Raw genomic sequence first — 23,536 nt, 5'->3', positions numbered from 1 at the left:
TTTCAAATAAAGAGAGATGATCACATGAAAGGGCCTGGAACATGGTAGGTGCTTTAAAGATATTTGTGGATGGCCAGTGAACCTTGTTCACTTAACTAGGATGTCCCAAATGTATTTAAATTTTTTCTTTAAAAAAAAAAAATGAACCACAGCAGAATGTGGTATGTGGTATCATATGAAGTTTTGACATGTTTCGTGGATTGTCAGTATATAGGTGTTCATTAAAATAGTGTTTATTCTTGTCTCTATGTTTGAAATATTTCATGATAAAAAAATTTAAGAAGCCTGCTGGGTAGTGACAGGAGGGGGATATGAGAAGGGAGTTTGAGTGGGGTTCTGGTCATGTTCTGTTTCTTGATGTGGGCATACAGATGTGCTCACTTCGTGGAAACTCATCAAGCTGTGCACTTATGATCTGTCACTCATCTGAATCTATGTTACAGTTCAATAAAAATTTTACTAAAAAAGCCCCCTCCCTGTTAAATCGAAAAATTTCATAATGACTTAGTAAAGGATTAGTAAAAAATAAACAGTTTGGATATGATTTTTCCTTTGCAAATGATCAGGGTCTTGGGAGTAATTAGAAACCACTCTAAAATCAATAGCTTTATTTTAGTCTGAATTTGCATTTCTTCATCTTCAGTGACAATGATCTTCAAATTACTCAACCTTAACCCTTTACTCAAGCTCCCTTGGCCATTTCAGTGCATTCCCTTTCTGTTTTGGGAGGTGAAGAGGTTGACTTCAGCATCAGGTGGATCTGTGGGGAGAGAGGGAGGAAGAGAGGAAAGGAGAAAAAAAGAGAGACAGAGAGGAAAAGGGGGGAAAGTGGAAGGAGAACAGGGGTGACAGGCCAGGATGTGTGGAAAGGCCCTGCCACATTCTAACCCCAAAATAACAGCGGTGGAACTTGCCCTGAACTTTCCTGTCTCTAGGATTTTGTTCAGACTGTTTCCTCTACCTAAAGTGGCCTCCTTCTTTCCCCATGATCTGCTAAGTCCCAGTTTTCTTTCAGGGGAGCATTGTACCCCCAGTGCTAAACAGTACCAGACATGCAGCAAGTGCTGAATGAATGAAACCACCTTAAAAAATGTAAAACAGTCACATAAGCATTTGTGGAATAGTGAATGAATACTAGCTAATATTTATTATATGCTTATGTTGTGCAAGGCGTTGTCCTTAGTATATGCTTCACATATACTAAGCCACTTAATTCTCATAACACCCTATGAAGTAGGTCCTATTATGGTCCTAACCTGGGGAGACTGAATCACAGAGAGGTTAGGAAATCTGCCTAGGTTCACACACTAGTAAGTGATGGAGCTGGGATTCGAATACAAAGTCCGATCCGAAGTTTGCTCTAAGCCTGGCTCCAAAACCTTGCAGCTCATCAGCATCGCGTGGGCGCTTTAAGAAAGTAAACTCCTGGCCCTGAAATTCTGATTCCACAGGTGAGGTGTGTGGTTGGTTAGCTGGCTGTGAGCAATAACACCCGAGGGCAAAGCGCGGTCGAATCCAGGAATCTCGAGACCGCCTCCTCCCGGCCAAGTTTATTGCAGGCCTGACCCTGCCCCCTGCGAGGCGCGAGGGCCACTGGGAATTGTAGTCGCACAGTATAGTTCGTCAGCATCTGCCGGAAGTGACGCAAAGGTCCCGCCTTCTCCTCGCCGCGTTTCCGGTGCTTCGGCTAAGCGGTGTGATTCCGGAGGTTAGCTGGTACGTACTTCTTTGGCCTCTTGCTTCAGGGAGGGGGACCCGGGTTGGGGTACGTGCGGAGACGGTGAAGATAGGGGTCAGCAGGTGGCGGCCCGGGCCCCTTCTCGTGGCCCGTGACTTTCGGGCTTTACCGTAGGTCTGGCCGCTCCCGCCGCAGCCGCTTTGCGCCGTCGCCATGTCGCGGTTTTTTACCACCGGTTCGGACAGCGAGTCCGAGTCTTCCCTGTCCGGGGAGGAGCTCGTCACCAAACCTGTCGGGGGTAACTACGGCAAACAGTGAGTGAGGGCCTGGGCCATGGGGACCATGGGGTGAGGGGTTCGGCGGGCTGTGGAAGGCCGCGTATATGGGAGGGGAATGGAAATGGGGGCGGTGAGAGCGGGTTCTAAGGATGTTGAGAGTTTAAGGGACCGGAGCAGTGTTGGAGGGACAACCGTAATGCTAAGGGTGCTGTGAATTGTGGGAATCCACCCACCAGGCAAAGGATAGAGTCACAGAGGTTTCCCACTGGATGGCCCCGAATACTCGCTTGATAACTGCGAGTTCCTTGATGTGGCTCTGAGGTTCTTAAACATTTATTAATATTTTCCTGTTGTTTAATCTCCATTTAAATACTCTTCTCCCATCTCTGCAAATTAAAATTCTTTTCTCCCTTTGGAACGTTGGAATGTTGTTTCTCAAACTTCTGTCATACACATGCCACCTTCATTATTTTTGTCACGTACCTGTACTTAAGAATATATATACATACCACTTCAAAATCTTGTTTCAGCATAAAACTCATTTTTAAAGGTGAACAATAGAATTTGTGTATACTCACGTGAGTATGATTTCATATCTGTGCCACAAGTGGAAAATCAACATCACTTGCTATGAAATAGGAAATAATTGGAAAAGCTAATAAGGTGGAAAGAAAAGAGATATTGTTGCCAACTGAATGCTGTCTGTGGTCTGGCTTTTAATTATTAAGTAAAAATAACTAGTAATGGAGGTGTCTAAGCCGTTGAGACTCTTTCCTTGCCCTCAGCCTGTCACACTCTGGGAAATAACTGCTTTCTAGGACCTAGTTCAGGTACCACCTTTTCCATTTATTCTAGGTAAAGTACCTCTTTTTTCAACTTTTTTTAGTAATTCTTAGTGACTTGTGCCTGCACTTAATTAATTTTTTGACACAGTAAATAAGCACTTTCGTTTGTTTATTTTGAGAGGCTGGAGACAGTCATTTTTTTAATGTGTTAACAACATTTGATAAAAGGCTTTACGTGAAGTAAGCTTAAAAGATTGAGTTCTATATGATGAGACCGTGAAGAGGAAGAAGAAAACAAGAGGAGTGTGGTAGGAATGGGTTACCCGCCCTATCTGAGAAGAAAAAGAGAGATCATTTGGCAAGACTGGAGCTAGGAACAGAGGTTAATGGTCTCTGGGTCTCTGTTCCTTCCAAATAGGCCATTGTTACTGAGTGAGGATGAAGAAGATACCAAGAGAGTTGTCCGAAGCGCCAAGGATAAGAGGTGAGGCCATGGGGAGGTGGGGTGATGGGGAGTTTCTGGAGCAGTGGTGGGTTTTCTGGTTGGTGATGGTGGGCATGTGCAATGTGGTTTTGGGCTGTCAAACCAGGTTTGAGGAACTGACCAACCTTATCCGGACCATCCGTAATGCCATGAAGATTCGGGATGTCACCAAGTGCCTGGAAGAGTTTGAGCTCCTGGGAAAAGCATATGGGAAGGCTAAGAGCATTGTGGACAAGGAAGGTGTCCCCCGGTTCTATATCCGAATCCTGGCTGACCTGGAGGACTATCTTAATGAGGTGTGATTCCTGTGGGTGCAGGGGGATCTAGAAGGGGATTGTGGACCTGGAGCTTTCTCCTGACCCACACCCAGGGATCATGTCTCCTATGAGTTGTTTGCCAGATATTCAGTATTTCGCAGAACATAAGAAATGGGATGAAGAAAGGAGAGGGACTTTTCTATGTTAAGAATTTTAATCGTATATATTTTTATATTCTTATTTGTGGTTTTGTACTCTTGATACATAAATAAAGCATCGGTAAGCAGTAAGTTAACAGGTATAGTTATTAAGTAGTATAGATATTTATAGATAGCAGGACCCAAAAGTTGTGAAGCCTGAAGTTTAGGGAGTACTAGTTAATCTCAGATCCCTGTTCTCCCTTTCTTCCCTTTTCTTTCCTTCAGCTATGGGAAGATAAGGAAGGGAAGAAGAAGATGAACAAGAATAACGCCAAGGCCCTGAGCACCCTGCGCCAGAAGATCCGAAAATACAACCGAGATTTTGAGTCCCATATTACAAATTACAAGCAGGTGAGGGTGCTAGAGGGAGACTTTCTGAACTTGGGGACAGTGACCCCATGACTGAGACAAAAAAGTGTTTGCAAATGGGAGGTGTGTGACTGGAGAAGGAATCGTGAGAAAGCTCTGTGGGGTGGAGGAGGTAGGATGGGGTAGTTGGCAGGCATCCTTAATTATTCTCTCATTTCCTTCTGTCAAGAACCCTGAGCAGTCTGCAGATGAAGATGCTGAGAAGAATGAGGAGGATTCAGAAGGTGAGTGAGGAAAACCCTTAATCGCATATGGTTAGGAGGTCTAAAATTACGGGTGTCCTTGGCTTGTTTTCTTGTTTGCCATTCAGCTCTTCACCATTCTAACTCTTTTTTTCTCTCCCCTTTCCCACCAGGCTCTTCAGATGAGGATGAGGATGATGAAGGAGTCAATGCTACAGCTTTCCTAAAGAAGAAATCAGATGCTCCTTCTGGGGAGAGTCGGAAGTACCTCAAAAAGTTGGAGGTAAGAGCCAGGGTTACACTGAGGGGTGGTTTGTCTGCTGTGGACCATTCTTGGGTCTCTGGGGAGAAGAAAAGACTCACAGAGCCCTAGGGTTAGGAGGGGTGGGGTTTAGCAGAGTCTGGTCTGGGGACAGGTTTCCTCTTCGATTAGAGCACTGAGTGACTTGGAATCTGGAGAACTAGATTCTGGCCCCAGCTCTGCCCCAGGGGAGGTGTGTGTCCCTGCAGTACGTTACCACTTCTCTCTGGGTCTTGGTGGTCCAGTCCAGCTCTTAATTTCCTGATTCAGCCACTCTTCTACTGCTCCTGAGAGTCTCTGAAACATGTGTCAGCAGGGAGAGCAGAGACCCAGGCAGTCTTCCCATCTTCTTTCTTCTGATCATCTTTTTTTTCTCTAAGGATGAGGATGAGGACTCAGAAGATTCAGAAGATGATGAAGATTGGGACACAGGTTCCACATCTTCTGATTCAGATTCAGAGGAGGAAGAAGGGAAACAGACAGTGCTGGCGTCAAGATTCCTTAAAAAGTAAGAAAAGTAGTGGTACTTCGGGCTACAGGGGGAGGGGTAGGAAGCTTTTAATCATCTTGAAAGTTGTTGCTCCTGTGGAGTCCTTTTATTTATTTATTTTTCCCATTTCAGTTTTAGTTTTTATTTGTCTTTTATTTATTTTTACATTAAAAAGTTTTTTATTGAAGTATAGTTGCTGTATAATATTATATAAGTTATGGGTGTACAGTATAATGATCCATAATTTTTTTTAACTTATTTTTTATTTTATTTACTTGGCTGTGTCGGGTCTTAGCTGTGGCACGTGGGATCTTCTCTACAGCATGCGGATCTTCTGTTGCGGCACACAGGCTCTTCATTGAGGCGTGGGCTTCTCTCTAGTTGTGGCTTGCGGGCTCAGTAGTTGTGGCACGTGGACTTAGTTGCCCCACAGCATGTGGGATCTTAGTTCCCCGACCAGGGGTTGAACCCACATCCCCTGCATTGGAAAGTGGATTCTTAACCACTGGACCACCAGGGAAGTCCCTAGTGATCCATAATTTTTAAAAGTTATACCCCATTTATAGATTAGTTCCCAGTGTTGTACAGTATATCCTTATAGCTCATTTTATACCTAGTGGTTTGTATCTCTTGATCCCCTACTCCTATATTGCTCCTCCCCACATGGAGTCCCTTAGATTGTAGAGGCCGACAGAGGGATCTCAGAGTCAAGTATGTTATTAGCTAAGGTCATAAAGCTAATGTGTCCTGCAGATGAGATTTGAAGGTTCCATTGTCCAAATATTTAACCATGACATTACTTGCTGCATGTGGACTGAGTGTTTATCTCTCTTTGATGCTGATTAGCTGTGTGATATTGGATAAGCTACTTAACCTTTCCAGTCTTCAGTTTTATCTTTTGTAAAATAGAGTGATACTTGACCCTGTCTCAAGGATACCTGCAAAAATATAGGGAGGTGATAAGCCTGGCTCAGCCCAGGACTGGCATGTGGTGTGCCCTCAGTGACAGTAGCTTCTCTTCTCACTCTTCTGAGAACCTAGCATGTAGCATATAGACTGCAGCAAGCCTTCCTGAACTTTACTAGTGTCGTCATGGTGTGGGGGAGGATTCTGATTACAGTCCTTACTACTTTAGTATCTGTCAACTTGGGTGAGTTACTTAACCATCTTAGGTCCTAGTTTCCTCCTTTGAAGTCAAGGTGACACCTGTCCCCGTGTATTCTACAGAAGTCGAGTATCAAGCTCAGTGATAACTGGCAGAAATACTGATGCTCTAAGGGTTGCTTTCCTGCTTTTAAAAGTTGGGATTATGCAGCTTCAGGAGTTAGTGAGTTCCCTCACACTAGAGGGGTCAGACACAGCCATTTTATTGAGAAGCATTTTTCATTGTGTCCTCCAGGGAACACTGGTCAAATGCAGGGCGAGTATTGCATATCTGATGTCTTTTTACTCACGACAGTTCTGACACCATATGTGTTTTTTTCTCATACCAGCTAGTTATCCAACTCTCTGGACACCAACTGGGTGTTCAACACTAATTCAGTTCTGACACTACCCAGAGTTAGCATAGACCCCGTGGGACTGCCACCACCTTAGAGGCCAATTGTAAGTTCCAGGTGTGGCTCCCGTACTTCTGACCATCCGGCTCTAAATTCAGAGAGTTCCTACAGTCCCCTCCTCAGATTCGATAATTTGCTAGATCAACCCACAGAACTCAGGAAAGCTCTTTACTTACTGTTACCAGCGTATTATAAAGGATACAACTCAGGAACCGCCGAATGGAAGAGATGCATAGGGCAGGGTGTGGGAGAAGGGGCATGGAGCTTCAGTGTCCTCTCTGAGTTCACCATCCCTCCTAGCACTTCAGTGGTTCATCAACCAGGAAGCTCTCCAAATTATCATTTAAGGATTTTTATGGCGGCTTCATTACGTAGCCATGATTGGTTAAATCGTTGGCCGTTGATGATGGGCTCTATTTCCAGTCCCTCTTATCCTCCCTGGTGGTGAGAGGGTGGAGCTATAAGTTCCACCCCTCTAAGCATACTTTGGTCTTTCTGGAAACCAGCCCCCATCCTGAAAGCTTTCTAGAGGCCTGTCAAGGCCTCATTAGAATGAAAGATGCTCCTATTGCTCAGGAAATTCCAAGGGATTTAGGAGCTCTGTGTCAGGAACTGAAGACAAAGACCACATAAATATTTTTTATTATGTTACAGTATCATATTCCCTTCTTGGAGAGTTTACAACCATGTATCAGTTAAGCAAAATAGATCTGTTTAACTTTGTTTCATTAGCTATTTCTTAAATTTGCTTTACTGTGAAATTCATATTTTAAGCCTACTGACATCCTATAGAACTATCAATCTTATTATTGGTTCATATCTTTTATATCTCCTTTGTGTTTTTGTCATTTCAATAATTTATTGAAGTCTCCATTATTTGGACCAGTGTGTGTAGTGTACACTGCACATGTGCATTGCACAAAGACTCCTGTCTGAGGGAACAAGTGGGGACTAAGGTTAAACTTAGGACATCATGAGAAAAGAAAACTACAGACCAGTATCTTTTATGAATTTAGATTCAAAAATCCTCAGCAAAAACCAGTCCAGCAACATACAAAAAGACTTTTACATCATGACCAAGTGCAACTTATCCTCATAATGCAAAGTTAGTGGAATGCACGACAGTCAATTAATGTAATACACCATATAAATAGGATAAAGGAGAGAAACCATATAGTCATCTCAGTAGACACAGAGAAAGTATTTGAGAATAATCCTAACACTCATGGTAAAAGCACTCAACAAAGTAGGAATAGAAGGGGGCTTCCTCTGCTTGATAATAGGGCATCTTTGAGAACACACATACAGTTGACCCCTGAACAGCATTGGTTTGAACTGTATAGGTCCACGTATACGCAGATGTTTTTCAATAAATGCATGCTGTAGTACCACACGGTCCATGGTTGGTTGAATCTTCAGATGCAGAGGACCAACTGTAGAGTCACACGTGGATTTTTGACGGGGGATTGCCACCCCATCCCCATGTCGTATCCCACATCGATCATGGGTCAGCTATATATCTTCTGTCCTTTTATTTTGTACTTTATGATGGTGTATGTTTAGAGATGGCTCTTACAAACACAGCTCTTTTTTTTCTTTTTCATCTCATGATCATTGCTATTTTTTTTATGTTTTCAATTGCGCCACTCATAAAATTTACCATTAATCTTTTTTTTTTTTTTTTTTTTTTGCGGTACTTGGGCCTCTTACTGTTGTGGCCTCTCCCGTTGCGGAGCACAGGCTCTGGACACACAGGCTCAGCGGCCATGGCTCACCGGCCCAGCCATTCCGTAGCATGTGGGATCTTCCCGGACCGGGACACGAACCCATGTCCCCTGCATTGGCAGGCGGACTCTCAACCACTGTGCCACCAGGGAAGCCCCCGTTAATCATTTTTTAAGTGTCCAATTCAGTGTCATTGAGTGCATTCACTCAGTTGTGCAACCACCACCACTGTCTCCAAAACTTGATCTCTGCTTTTTAATCTATGCAGGTTAATTTACATTTGTTGTGATTATAAATGTATTTTGTTCTTGCTCTCTTGTTAATGTGCTTTCTGTTTATCCTCTTCCTATTTTTAACTTCCTTTTTTAACATAAATTTATTTATTTATTTTTGCATTGGGTCTTTGTTGCTGCGCGTGGGCTGTCTCTAGTAGCAGCAAGCGGGGGCTGTTCGTTGCAGTGCGTGGGCTCTCATTACGGTGGCTTCTCTTTTTTTTTAATTAATTTTTTTTTATATACAGCAGGTTCTTATTAGTTATCTACTTTATACATATTGCTGTATATATTGTCAATTCCAATCTCCCATGTTGGCGTCTCTTGTTTCGGAGCATGGGCTCTAGGCACACGGGCTTCAGTAGTTGTGGTATGTGGGCTTAGTAGTTGTGGCTCGTGGGCTCTAGAGCACAGGCTCAGTAGTTGTGGCCCACGGGCTTAGTCGCTCCGCGGCACGTGGGATCTTCCCGGACAAGGGCTCAAACCCGTGTCCTTTGCATTGGTAGGCGGATTCTTAACCAGTGCACCACCGGGGAAGCCCACCACACATATTTAAAGTTAGCAATTTGATAAGTTGTGACATGTTTATACTCATGAAACCATCACTACAATCAGAGTAAATATAATCCATCACTCCTAAAAATTGCTTTATGCCCCTTTGTAAACCTTCCCTCCTGCCCCACTTCTCCTTGCCCTTTCTGTGGTCAACTGCTGATTTGCTTTCTATCACTAGATAAGTTGGCAGTTTTTAGAGTTTTATATAAATGGATTCATACAGTATATAATTTGGGAGAGATTTGGCTTTCAGAATTATTTTTCAGAATAATTATTTTAAGATTAATCCTATATTATTTTTACTTTAGAAATTACCCTTGGTATATTTTTTTAACCTGTGAAATTTTACTTTGTGTACCTAGCCCACCTGATCCCCCCCAAAAAAGTCTAAAATTACATTTAGTTAAAATGTCAAGTGTCAGGGCTTCCCTGGTGGTGCAGTGGTTGAGAGTCCGCCTGCCGATGCAGGGGACACGGGTTCGTGACCCGGTCCAGGAAGATCCCACATGCCGCAGAGCGGCTGGGCCCGTGAGCCACGGCCGCTGAGCCTGTGTCTGGAGTCTGTGCTCCGCAATGGGAGAGGCCACAACAGTGAGAGGCCCGCGTACCGGGAAAAAAAAAAAAAAAAAAAAAAGTCAAGCGTCAGAGGTTGGGTTAACCATGGGATCTTCAAAGGCCTTATTGACATTAAGAGTTTGTGGCTTTGTAGTGTCAAAGAATAATTCAGAGACACTATTTTACTTGTACAACAAAGTAGACCAACTTTTAAGATCGATTTCCAACCAAGACAAAAAAGAATTTGATAAGAGAAAGAGGAATAAGGAGAGAGGGCAAAACCCCAGACGGTGGTGGGAATGTTTAATTTTGTTTGCACATTTTTGTGTGTGTAAACTCATTAGCTATCTAAGCCAGCCAAGGTTAGTTTCAGTTGTTAATGGATTATCTAGAAACATGACAGGCTGTCCCTATAATGTCTGCCAGCATCCTTTTTCAACATCTCCATATTAAACCAGTCTATACCCTTCCTCTCATCAGAATTCCTCAGCTTTCATCTTTTGGTCAAAACAAGCACGTAAAGGAACACATTTAATCTCAAGAGCTTCAGTTTCTTTGATGTGGGATAATAAGGTTGTCTAGCAACATTTAAGCACCTGGATATTAGATAGTGGGTTTGGGCAGAAAATAGGATAGTCACAGATACAATAAGAGAAACATTTAGGACCTTTATTTAATTTTCTAATCAGGCTAAGCTTATCTAGGAGAATGTCTTTAAGAATCACTTTAGTGAACTTTTAATCAAGTGGTTTTTTTCTTAATTGATTTGTTTTTTCCAAAGTATCCAGGTTCAGTAAGATGTTATTTATTGCACATCTTTATTTACTAGCCTTGACTGACCAGTATTTGAGATCAGTTTTATTTAGGGTTAATTCTTTTTAATTTTTAGCCGAGCCACATGGCTTATGGAATCTTAGTTCCCTGACCAGGGATTAAACCTGTGCCCTCGGCAGTGAAAGCTTAGAGTCCTAACCACTGGACTGTCAGGGAATTCCCTATTTAAGGTTAATTCTTAGCTAAGGAATTTGTTAGTTTGGGGCTAAAATGTTTAAATTATTTGTTATTTTGGACCATACTAGAGGTAAATTACAGATCACATATTTGTGTTTCTGAATTTGTAGTTGGGGTAGGAATTCTTAAGTACAAACTGATGAAGTCTAGTATCTTGGACTCCTTCTCATAAGTTACCATGTTGGAGTCTTAATCAAATGTGCATATTGGTTTGCAACCTTGGGAGCTCCCTGGTAAAATCTGAGACTATCCCCATGCACAGAGGACAAGGAGAGACCGAAGAAAGAGGCAGACCACTCCAGATTGGTAGGTGGCAGGTGTAATAAGCAAGGGAACTTAAATACAGGGTTTATCTTTGGCAGCCTCAAGATGAATAGATCTCTGCACCTGTCTTCCAGAATCGTAAGAGTTTATGTAGAGGCTATAATAGAGCTCAGTCACATATTCAGATCAGATGGTCTCAGCACATTGCTCTCAAGGCTGCATCCTTGAAGTGGCTCCTAAGGTGGGAACCGTGAGCAGAACGTACATTCCAAGGACAGGGGAGTAAGGAGCCTCCAATACCCTGGGTCCAGCTCTTGGGTCAACCCATGGTCACATCCTCTCAATGACCTCTTCCAATAGTGAGCAACCAAGATTTTTACTGTGAAACTTGGATAATGATGAATTGATTCAAAAGAAGTTAAAAGAGGAGGAATACACAGAATACGTTTGTTGTCTCAATTATGAATCCTAATCTAAAGGGTTTTGGAGGAAGTTGTCTGTATATGATATGGTTGCCCTATGGAATCTCGCTGAGATGCTGTCTGCTTCTAAGAGCTACCTGCTTCTGGAGGCCTCTTTTTTTTTTTTTAAATAAATATTTATTTATTTATTTTTGGCTGCGTTGGGTCTCCTTTGCTATGTGCGGGCCTTCTCTAGTTGCTGCAGGCAGGGACTACTCTTTGTTGCGGTACATGGGCTTCTCACTGCGGTGGCCTCCCCCTCTGCGGAGCACGGGCTCTAGGCGAGTGGGCTTTAGTAGTCGTGGCTTGCGGGCTCCAGAGCGCAGGCTCAGCAGCTGTGGCGCACGGGCCTAGCTGCTCCGCAGCATGTGGGATCCTCCCAGACCAGGGCTCAAACCTGTGTCCCCTGCATTGGCAGGCGGACTCCCAACCACTGCGCCACCAGGGAAGTCCCCTGGAGGCCTTTTTTAAAGTGAACCTCAGGATAGATCTCTGGTGGGACTGGATCTCCAAGTTGTTAGGATCCTAAGGAAGAGTGTATGTTTAGGGGCTCTAGATCATAGTTGTGGTTAAGAAGGGTGTAGAACGGTCCTTTTCAGTGTAGTTTTAGGACTAACTTCTATTGGTGTCTCAATGTCTTCAGTTTCTTAGCTGTGTATTTAGGTGGAGATGTATCTGGCGACATCCCTCTAGCTGAGAGCATAAATGTCAGTTTTCTGATCGATTCTAACAAGATGTGACTATACCAAGGTATAATCTGTCATAGGGGAGAGATCAAGTCAAGTTTTAGGTCTTTCAGTTAGAATTTCATAGGGTGAGAGTTTGTGTTTTTGAGGTGTGAATCACAATATCCTGAGGGCTTCGAGTAAAACTTTAGGCCAAGGATAATTAAGTTCTTTTGAAGTTTAGACAGCATTGATTTTTAAATAGCGTGAGGTCCTGTGATCTCAGAGCTTTGGGGATAGATGATGCAGACCAAGCAGTTTCAGCTTAATGAACACACTTCATGTATTTGCAAAGGATTTTACCTATGAAATGAGTTTTTATCATTAGAGAGTATTGCATTAGTATAGGAGGAAAAATCTTTAAGCTTCTATTGAGTTATGGCATAGGGAGTTCCCTGGTGGTGTAGTGGTTGGGATTCGGTGCTGTCACTGCCATGGCCCGGGTTCCGGCCCTGGTTGGAGAACTGAGATCCCACAAGCATCCCACAAGCCACGTGGCATGGCCCCCCCCAAAAAAAAATTATGGCATAAATCTTTTGGCAAGGGCAAGTTTTAATCTAACTGGCAAATTTATAAATTATTACTAAAGCATATTCAAACCTTTTAAGCAGTTAAAATGAAATTTATTTATAAATGTTTAAATGGTGTTTAAATTATAGATAACTTGAATGTCTGTTCAAGTCTTTCTGGAGAGACTTTTTTCTCAGTATCTTTATAAAGTTTGAAATAATTTGTCCCTGTCATTTGGTTTATATTTCATTATATAAGTATTAAAGTTTGGAAATGGTTTCAGACATCAAATAGCTTAAATCCACTTTGAGGTATCTAGTGATCTTTTTCTCTTTTGTTGGGGACATTTTGTTGTATTGAACAGTTTTTTTAAAAAATTAGAATTTATATTAATAATTGTCATAAGAGGGGAAAGAAAGGCAGGGAAAAGCAGCCAGTCTGGGAACCACAAAAATTTTTTTGCACTTTTTTTTTCTAAGCACTGATTTTAAACTGATAAATCAGTTGGTGATAAAAAGATTAGTCTGGGGACTTGCCTGGTGGTGCAGTGGTTAAGAATCTCCCTGCCAATGCAGGGACACGGGTTCAAGCCCTGGTCCAGGAAGATCCCACATGCCGTGGAGCAGCTAAGCGTGTGCACCACATCTACTGAGCCTGCACTCTAGAGCCTGGAGCCACAAGGCCTGGAGCCTGTGCTCTGCAACAAGAGAAGCCACCGCAGTGAGAAGATGGCGCACTGCAACAAAGAGTAGCCCCCACTAGCTGCAGCTAGAGAGGACCCGTGCACAACAACAAAGACCCAACGCAGCCATAACTAACTAAATAAATAAATAAATAAATAGATTTATTTATTAAAAAAAAAAAAAAAAAGATTAGTCTGGACAGAGCAACTAGTACCAAAGGACAACTGTGTTGCTTATGGATTCTTTGGAAAACCTTAGAGTTTAGTCGTGGAGCAACGTGACAGGCTGTTTCTGTGTCTATGGCAGCCTGGTTAGCACCTCTGTCTTATTAAACTAGGCCATACTCTTTCCTTCATACGAGTTGCTTAGTGTAATATGGTAACAGACCTTGGTAAGTGGTCTGGAAGATTCAAATGCTTAGTGGTCCTTGCTTTGGTTATGGTTACAGTTATCCATAGGTCATTCTTGTGGAGTGTAACTTGGACCCAGGAAGAGAAAAAGAGGAATTTTGCGGGAGGAAGAAGCCTCAAGGTGGAGAGGGGGCTGGCCCTTCATCTTCTCCTGTGTCTCTTGACAGGGCCCCCACCACAGAGGAGGACAAGAAGGCAGCTGAGAAGAAACGGGAGGACAAAGCTAAGAAGAAGCACGATCGGAAATCCAAGCGCCTGGATGAGGAGGAAGAAGACAATGAAGGCGGGGAGTGGGAAAGGGTCCGGGGTGGAGTGCCCCTGGTTAAGGTGAGGATTTTAGAATGAACAGGAATGGGGAAACGGTTTGGGAGAGCATACAGGTACCCTCCTGGTCGGATTCGGGAGAACAATTAAGGCAAGAACAGGTTTCTGTCAGCCTGCACATAACTTGTGTGTTACCTAGGAGAAGCCAAAAATGTTTGCCAAGGGAACTGAGATCACCCACGCTGTTGTCATCAAGAAACTGAATGAGATCCTACAGGCACGAGGCAAGAAGGGAACTGATCGGTAAGATTCTTGGGCCTGGGCTATGGGTGAAAGCTCATTTTCTCTTAAGACACAGGGTGGAGGTTGGTGGGGAAATAGTGCTGTTTTGGGAAGATCTGTGTGTGGCTTCAGTAGAAGGAATGATGTACTTGGACTACACCAGTCTGTTTTCTGCTGTTTACATTCTGTTTGACCTTAGATCAATCACTTAACCTTTGGGGGCTGTTTTCCGATCTGTAAAAAGGGAATAATACTCATCTTCTTTAGTTATTCAGTGACTAAAGAGGATGGTAGATTGTTAGCATTATTGTTATTTCTGTTTGGAATATATGAGGGAGAAGCAAGTATACAGGTGGTGAGGCTAGGGGTGGGTATCGGGAATGAGGCTGCCTTTCTTGTCTGAAGAGGGCATGCTGTATGACAGGATAAGACTTTGTTATTTGTTTCCTGTGCCTCACCCAATTCTGTACCCCTCCAGTGCAGCCCAGATTGAGCTGCTACAGCTGCTGGTTCAGATTGCCTCTGAAAACAACCTGGGAGAGGGTGTCATCGTCAAGATCAAGTTCAATATCATCGCCTCTCTTTATGACTACAACCCCAACCTGGCCACATACATGAAGGTGAGAACAATAACGAGCATCCCACGGCAGAGCTGGTGGGTCATGGGAAGGTGGCTAGTGACTCAAGGACTGTTGGGGCAGACTTGGTGGTTGAAGGCCCGTGGATTCCTGGTGAAGGGCTCTTGGGAGGCATCTGCTCGTTCCACCTTCACACCTCTGACTGCTGTCTGATCTCTTGGCAGCCTGAGATGTGGCAGAAGTGTCTGGACTGCATCAATGAGCTGATGGACATCCTGTTTGCAAACCCCAACATCTTTGTTGGAGAGAACATTCTGGAAGAGAGTGAGAACCTGCATAACACTGACCAGGTAAAGAGGGGATTTGGCAGATTATTTGGAAGTGTGTGTGGTCTGCTTTGGGAAGGCTTGTTGGAGACAGAAGGGTTGAAGTCCAGGACTGGAAACTGGGCTAACTGATTTCCTCCTTTGCCTTCTCTTCAGCCACTGCGTGTCCGTGGCTGTATCCTAACTCTGGTGGAACGAATGGATGAAGAATTTACCAAGATAATGCAAAACACTGATCCTCACTCCCAAGGTGAGCCCGAGCAAGCATGGGCATCAGTGAGAGGAAAAGTGCAGGGATTAAAGTGAAGGATTATACTAAGTGAGAATGTTCGGAAAGCCAGCCCTTCCTCACCCCAGCATTCATACCACAGGGCCTCTTTAAAATACTGGACCCCACTCCCGTAGCTTCTGATTCAATAGATCTGGGTGAGGCATCACATTTTGCATTTCTAACGTGTTCCTAAGTGATGCTGTTGTCTGCCACTTTGAGAACTGTTGGGGTATGATGATCTCTGGCCACTTGGCTTGTTTAGCTTGTACACCTAAACCTAAAGCATTATAATGGGGAAATGCAGGACATTTGCACAGTAAAATGTGAGTGTCCATATGTGTCCACCAAGTCAAAGATGTATTGATGAACAAGACAGCTCGGGGCCTTCATGCTCATGGAGCTTACATTTCGGTGCTGAAGCAAGGCAGTTCTACAAAAAAATGAACGAGTCAGTTGTAGGTAATGTAAAGTGTGAATTAGAAATTCAGATCGGGACATGTGACAGAGGATGTCTGGAGTGGTGGCTGCTTTAGATAATGGTTGAAGAAGCATCTGTAGGTAGGGCCCATTTGAGGTGAGAGCTGAATGAGGAGGAGGAGGAGGAGTTAATCAGGGGAGGAATTAGCAGAAGAGAGTGCCTGACAGTAATGGAAAGTGAGCTTGACATGTCCCAGGAGAGGATGGTATTTTTAGGGCACAGTGAGTAGACTTTTCTGATGGGTACAGGAAACACATGCAGAGGTAATTGGATTGATGAGGGACATATGACTGAGAAAGCCTGGGTGCTTGGCTAAGCTGAGGGTGGGTGCTCTCCCTGCCAGAGTACGTGGAGCACCTGAAGGACGAGGCACAGGTGTGCACCATCATTGAGCGTGTGCAACGCTACCTGGAGGAGAAGGGCACCACTGACGAGATCTGTCGCGTCTACTTGAGGCGCATCCTCCACACCTACTACAAGTTTGATTACAAGGCCCATCAGCGGCAGCTTACCCCCCCTGAGGGCTCCTCAAAGGTAAGTGCTTGGCCACCATGTCAGAGGGGAGAGGGGTGTGTCCATCAGTTCTGCATGTCTGTCAGGACTTCATGGCAGATCTTCTATTTCCTGGGGACTGTCTGTGGTGGAGCAGAGGGACTAGGAAGAGGCTGGGTGGAGTCTCGTCTTTGGTTGCTGAAGCCTGAGCCATTTAGAACCTTTGTCCTTGCCGTATCTCCTCCTCCAACAATATCTCCCCCCACCCCCTACCCCTCCAGTCAGAGCAAGACCAGGCCGAAAATGAGGGTGAGGACTCAGCTGTGCTGATGGAGAGACTGTGCAAGTACATATATGCCAAGGACCGCACAGACCGAATCCGCACATGCGCCATCCTCTGCCATATCTACCATCATGCTCTGCACTCCCGCTGGTACCAGGCCCGTGACCTCATGCTCATGAGCCACCTACAAGACAACATTCAGCACGCGGACCCGCCAGTACAGGTAGGATGGGAAGGAGGCGCTCTGGCCTTGCTGGCAAAGGGAAGACCAGGCCAGGCCCCTGTCCTCTCTGTTCAGGCAAAGTGGCTCAGGCAGATTAGCCACCTACCTGTCTGGCTAATGTAGATACAGGGAGACACTTGGGCCTTCCTGAGTGCTAGCATTCTTTGATTCTCCTACATGTTAACATAGAATCCTCTGGGATAGGATTTGGGTTCAATTTACATTTATTATAACTACTATGTGTCTGGTTTGGAACAAACATTAGGAGATCATCTTATTTAAAAAGATGAAAAAGCATTTAAGCAGTTAAACTGAGAAGGACAAGGACCCAAATACAGTGTGACGTGTGAAACATAAAATTTTGTGTGTGGCAGCATTGTGAGGACATTTTCATGTAGGAGTATTACAGCTGTGTGTAGGTATGGATCCTATAAATGTGTGTTTAGAACAATTGTGAGGTATTTATGTGTAAAACATTTGGTGAGCCAGTCTGGTGGTGCTTTTTGAATAGCACACCTATTTTTTATTCCATTGTATGAATTTATCACAGGTTCTTGACTTTCCTTTTGATAGATACCTGATCAACCAGTTTGGGGTATTATAAATGAAGCTCTTGTGATTTATGTGTAAGTTTGTGTGGATGTATGGTTTCTCTTGGGTAAATACTTAAGAGTGGAATTGCTGCATCATAGTGTAGGTGTATGTCCAGTTTTATAAGAAGCTCAAAAATGGGACTTCCCTGGTGGTGCGGTGGTTAAGAATCTGCCTGCCAATGCAGGGGACACGGGTTTGAGCCCTGGTCCGGGAAGATCCCACATGCCGTGGAGCAACTAAGCCCACAACTACTGAGCCTGCGCTCTAGAGCCTGCAAGCCACAGCTACTGAGCCCCTGCTCAGTACTGAGTACTCTGCTCAATGAAAAGTAGCCCCTGCTCGTTGCAACTAGAGAAAGCTCGCGCACATCAGTGAAGACCCAAGGCAGCCAAAAGTAAATAAATAAATAAATTTATTTTTTAAAAAAAAGAAAAGAAAAGAAACTCAGAAATGGTTGTATCATTTTTCACTTCTACCTTGTCAATATTTAGTGTTGTTGGTCTTCTTAATTTTGGCCATCATGGTTGTTGTCTTACGGTATCTCAATGTGGTGTTAGTTTGTCTTTCACTGATAACTATTGAAATTGACTACTTTTAAAATGTTTATTGGCCCTTTATATATCTTCTTTTGTGAGATGTCTGGTCAACTTTTGCCCCCCCTTTTTTTTAAAGATTGGATTATTCATCTTTTTATTATTGAGTTGTAGGAAATCTTCATATATCCTGGATACCAGTCCTTTGTCCGATAAATGTTTTCCAAATATTTTTTTCCAGTCTGTGGTTTGCCTATTCATTTTCTTAACCATGTGTTTTGATGTATATTCTAATATATCGGTTTTATTTCTTTTGGTTATTTTCTGGGTCCTATCTGAATAAACTTTTTCCTACTTGAAATTCATAAAGATATTCTTTTTTATTTTTATTTTTTGGAAGTTCTTGTGGTTTTAGCTTTCACATTTAGGTCTATGTTTTCTGCATATGGTGTGAAGTCAGGGTCAGAGATGTTCTTTCCCCATTATATTGCTTTGGTGCCTTTGTGGAAAACCACATGAAAAACCAACCACATGACCCTATAAATGTATTTCTGGGCTCTCTATTCTATTCCATTCATTCATCTTTTTGTCCTTCCTTATGCCAGTTCCACACGGTCTCGATGGCTGTGCCTTTAGAGTTAAGTCTTTTTAAAAAATTAATTAATTAATTAGTTTATGGCTGCGTTGGGTCTTCGTTGCTTTGCCCAGGCTTTCTCTAGTTGCAGCGAGCAGGGGCTGCTCTTCATTGTGGTGCGCGGGCTTCTAATTGCAGTGGCTTCTCTTGTTGAGGAGCATGGGCACTAGGCGTGCAGGCTTCAGTAGTTGTGGTGCGCGGGCGCTAGAGCGCAGGCTCAGTAGTTGTAGCTCACGGGCTTAGTTGCTCCATGGCATGTGGGATCTTCCCGGACCAGGGCTCGAACCCGTGTCTCCTGCATTGACAGGTGGATTCTTAACCACTGTGCCACAAGGGAAGTCCCTAGAGTAAGTCTTGAAGTCTGGTAGTATGACTCCTCCAACTTTGTTGTTTTTTAAGAATAGTTGGAATGTTCTGTGACACTTGCATTTCCACATAAATTTCAAAATCAGCTTGTCAATTTGCAAAAATGTCTGCTGGGATTATATTGAATCTGTAAATCAGTTTTTTTTTTTTGTAAATTAATTTGGGGAGAACTGACGCCTTAACAACTTGGCTCTAGGCACGCGGGCTTCAGTAGCTGTGGCATGTGGGCTCCGTAGTTGTGGCACACAAGCTTAGTTGCTCCACAGCATGTGGGATCTTCCCGGACCAGGGATCGAACCCATGTCCTCTGCATTGGCAGGTGGATTCTTAACCACTGTGCCACCAAGGAAGCCCCTTCAGGCTGTTCTTAATGCAGCAGCCAGAGTAACCCTGTTAATAAAGTCAAATTATGTCACTTATTTGCTCAAAAGCTTCCTGTGGTTCCCATCTTAAAATCTTTAACATGGCTTACAACGCCCTGTGCTTGCCCAGCCTCCAGTTTCTGATCACATCTCTTACCAGCTCTAGCCATATCGCATTCCTTGTCCTTGAATACGTCTGGCATAGGGCCTTTGCACTTACTTTTCATTTTTCCTAGAATATTCTTTTTCCTCCAGAAATCTGCATGACTTGCTCTTTCTTTTTCTGTTAGGTCTTTATTTTTAAACATCCCCTTCAAAATGAGGCCTTCCCTAGTTATCCTACATGAAATTGCGAGTTCCCACCACTACTGCCACCACTCAGACTCCCTTCTTAACTCCCTCGTCTGCTTTATTTTTCTCCTTAGCTTGAGTCACCACCTGCATAGTATGCTTATTTTGTCCTCCACACCTCTGTCCCTAGAGTGTAAGCTCCATGGAAGGGGAGGGACTGGTCTATTTGTTCTCTGTGCTAACCCTGTGAAAGACTTGCCTTGTGGCCATCACCTCTGAGCGCATTGCCCTTCACTCTTAGATCCTGTACAACCGCACCATGGTGCAGCTGGGCATCTGTGCCTTCCGCCAAGGCCTGACCAAGGATGCTCACAATGCCCTGCTGGACATCCAGTCAAGCGGCCGGGCCAAGGAGCTTCTGGGCCAGGGTCTGCTGCTGCGCAGCCTGCAAGAGCGCAACCAGGAGCAGGAGAAGGTGGAGCGGCGCCGGCAGGTGCCCTTCCACCTGCACATAAATCTGGAGCTGCTGGAGTGTGTTTACCTTGTGTCGGCCATGCTCCTGGAGATCCCCTACATGGCCGCCCATGAGAGTGACGCCCGCCGACGCATGATCAGCAAGCAGTTCCATCACCAGCTGCGGGTGGGCGAGCGACAGCCCTTGCTGGGTGAGTGTGGGGCTCTGTAGTGCGTCAGACTTTGCTCGTTTGTTCCTTGATTACGTGTAATCAAAGGATTAAGAGAAGATAAAGGGGGCTTCCCTGGTGGCGCAGTGGTTGAGAATCCGCCTGCCGATGCAGGAGACACGGGTTCGTGCCCTGGTCCGGGAAGATCCCACATGCCGCGGAGCAACTAAGCCCGTGAGCCATGGCCGCTGAGCCTGTGCGTCCGGAGCCTGTGCTCCGCAACGGGAGAGGCCACAACAGTGAGAGGCCCGCATACCGCCAAAAAAAAAAAAAAAAAAAAGAGAAGATAAAGGGAATGAACTTTCCCACAAGATGATTCCATTCGATTTAATGGCATCTCCATGTATGGCCTAAAAGCATCATTTTTACTAAGTAGTCTCCGTGGTCTCTTACCATAGGACACGTTGTCTTAGCTTACAAGTTAAGCTCCCTGCTTCCTGTCATTCTCCCCTTCAGTCTGTATTTGTCAGTACTATCTTTCTACCAAGTGTATGATGTTATACATCCCCAGCACCTTCAGAAGTTCTTCATTGCCTGTAGAATAAAGTCCAGCCTCCTTAGTCACTAAGTTAAAGTCTCCATGACCTGATTCCAACAATATTTTTAATTTAGTGTGAACTTATGTAGTACTTTTTTCTGCCTGGCACTAACTGTTTTATAAATAATAATAATTAATTTATTCTTAATTAGTCATGACCCTATGAAGATACTATCATGAAGCCCCCTTTTTCCTGATTAAGAAACTGAGGCACAAAAGTTAAGTGACTTTACCCAGAGTTAACACAGCTGGTATGTGTCTCTCTGACCTTTTCCTCTTTTTCCCTTACATCCGTATTATTTTTTAGCTAACTAACTAGACCCTTGGCATTCAAGAATCTAACGTTGACTTCTTTGAGCACTTTTAGAGATCGGATCATTCAATCCAGAGGTTGAGTGAGTTGTGATTTCACTGGGAAAGGAATTTGAATTGCGCCCTTCCTGTAAGGCTGGTGCATGGAAGGACTTGGCAACTGAGTCAGGCTGACTGTCCACAGCCACATCGCTCTACAGATTTGTCCTCTCCTGGTTGTGTGTATGGTAATATTAAGTGCAGGCACACTTTAGGCAAATTTTGTTTGGGTTATGTAGTGATGCTTTACTTTGTTTTGTTTTAATTGGAAAATTGCCAGTGAAAATCTGTATGTCCAGCATCTCTTAGGGCTTCTTGGTTCACATTCCCCGCCTCTCTACTACTGCCTGCAGTGGATGTTAGACATTTTTTTTTAGGTCAGTGAACCTTGTAAGAATCTGATAAAAGCTGTGGACCCTTTCCTAGGAAAATGTGCATAAGGGTACACACAGCAATTTGTCAACATTTTCAAGGAACTCACCAATCCCCTGAGGCACATCATAAACTAAGTCTAAATGTAAATACAGTTATTCTGATATTAAGTGACTTACACAGTCACATGGCTACTTAATGGAGAGCTGTTAGAGTCTCAGTCCAGTTGTTTGCTCTCCTAGCCTGGGTTCCTCCTTAAATAGTGCTTGTGGGGGAAGGAGCCCTCATCCCAAGTTTCCCTAGGCCCTCCCTCATTCCCAACCTTTCAGGTCCCCCTGAGTCAATGAGGGAACACGTGGTCGCTGCCTCCAAGGCCATGAAGATGGGTGACTGGAAGACCTGCCACAGTTTTATCATCAACGAGAAGATGAATGGCAAAGTGTGGGACCTTTTTCCAGAGGCAGACAAAGTCCGAACCATGCTGGTTAGGTGAGCAGAGAACAAGACCCTAGTGGGTGGGGAAGAAAAGACTTGGTCTCCTTCACTGAAGATCTCCCCCTTTTCTCCCTTCTCCCCACAGGAAGATCCAGGAAGAGTCACTGCGGACCTACCTCTTCACCTACAGCAGTGTCTATGACTCCATCAGGTAGGATGGGCCCTGAGGAGGCATAGGAGCCCCAGCTTTGTGGTCAAGGGTCCTAATTTCTCCCTGCTCTTGGCCTTCTTTCTCTCCAGCATGGAGACACTGTCTGACATGTTTGAACTGGACCTGCCCACTGTGCACTCCATCATCAGCAAGATGATCATTAACGAGGAGTTGATGGTAAGGGCCATCAACATGGGCCCATGGGCAGGTGGAGTCACGGAGAGATTGGAGTGCAGGAGACTGATCTGTCCCTTCCTCCGCCTCACTTCTGTCAGGCCTCCCTGGACCAGCCGACACAGACAGTGGTGATGCACCGCACTGAGCCCACTGCCCAGCAGAACCTGGCACTGCAATTGGCTGAGAAACTGGGCAGCCTGGTGGAAAACAACGAGCGGGTGTTTGACCACAAGCAGGGTACCTATGGTGGCTACTTCCGAGGTGAGTGCTTCCACCCCCTCTGCGCTCCCACGGTCCTGGCCCCCTTACTGCTTTTCCGTTGGCATTCACCCCCTCCCCTCCCCATCTCTCTCCTGCAGACCAGAAGGATGGCTACCGCAAAAATGAGGGCTACATGCGCCGGGGTGGCTACCGCCAGCAGCAGTCTCAGACGGCCTACTGATCGCTTGACTTCAGTCCTCAGTACCCTGAACCATTCAACGTTTAGGTCCCGCCACACCCCAGTCATTAAAGGTCTATTTAGAGTTGCTGCAGTTCTGCCTGTCTGTGTGTCGCCAGAGGTGTGTTGGACACATTTATTTGCTAATTATATTTCTAAGCTTCTATCCCATGACAGGCACAAGGCTCAGGATGCAGGGATGACTTGCACATATCCCTGACTTCAGAGAGCTTGCTGCTCTTTGACATTTGACCGGAAAATTGTAATAACGTGTGATAAGTTATAATGGGTACTTTTTTAAAAGGTGGTGGCTATATTGAATAGGATGTGATTATGGGGCATAAATGTCAGGGAAAGCATAATGGAGGCAGTGGTGATGGATGTTGCAAGTGGATGGGTGGTGGTTCACCAGGCAGGGAAAAGGGAGAGTTAGTCTAGACCCGTGTGAAGTGTAGTCCTCAGACCAGTGTGGATGCACAGTTAGCCTGTCCATGACGAAACAGGCACCATAATTAAGAGTAAGCACTGAGAAACTTTGCCAATGCTGTGATATCTAAGCATGTGATGGATTTTCTAATTTGTGTGTATAGTATTTTCTA

At 44.5% G+C, this 23,536-nt stretch overlaps 1 protein-coding gene across 1 annotated transcript; it reads left to right on the top strand.

The window, feature by feature from the left end:
- The first annotated feature begins 1,612 nt into the window (after positions 1 to 1,612).
- On the top strand, positions 1,613 to 23,031 carry LOC131741348 (eukaryotic translation initiation factor 3 subunit C). The gene is made up of 21 exons (XM_059038183.2): positions 1,613 to 1,716; positions 1,853 to 1,992; positions 3,160 to 3,225; positions 3,332 to 3,521; positions 3,908 to 4,033; positions 4,221 to 4,275; positions 4,407 to 4,516; positions 4,915 to 5,042; positions 13,922 to 14,081; positions 14,218 to 14,321; positions 14,779 to 14,920; positions 15,103 to 15,228; positions 15,361 to 15,454; positions 16,297 to 16,487; positions 16,727 to 16,951; positions 20,033 to 20,396; positions 22,005 to 22,164; positions 22,256 to 22,321; positions 22,411 to 22,498; positions 22,597 to 22,759; positions 22,858 to 23,031. The coding sequence occupies exons 2-21, from the start codon at positions 1,892 to 1,894 to the stop codon at positions 22,938 to 22,940; spliced, it is 2,742 nt and encodes a 913-aa protein (XP_058894166.1). The 5' UTR covers positions 1,613 to 1,716; positions 1,853 to 1,891; the 3' UTR covers positions 22,941 to 23,031.
- Positions 23,032 to 23,536: the final 505 nt, after the last annotated feature.

Source organism: Kogia breviceps, chromosome 14, assembly GCF_026419965.1.
Source record: "Kogia breviceps isolate mKogBre1 chromosome 14, mKogBre1 haplotype 1, whole genome shotgun sequence".
NCBI lineage: Eukaryota > Metazoa > Chordata > Mammalia > Artiodactyla > Physeteridae > Kogia > Kogia breviceps.
Note: the sequence above shows the minus strand (reverse complement) of the source record. Positions and strands in the feature narration are given on the sequence as shown.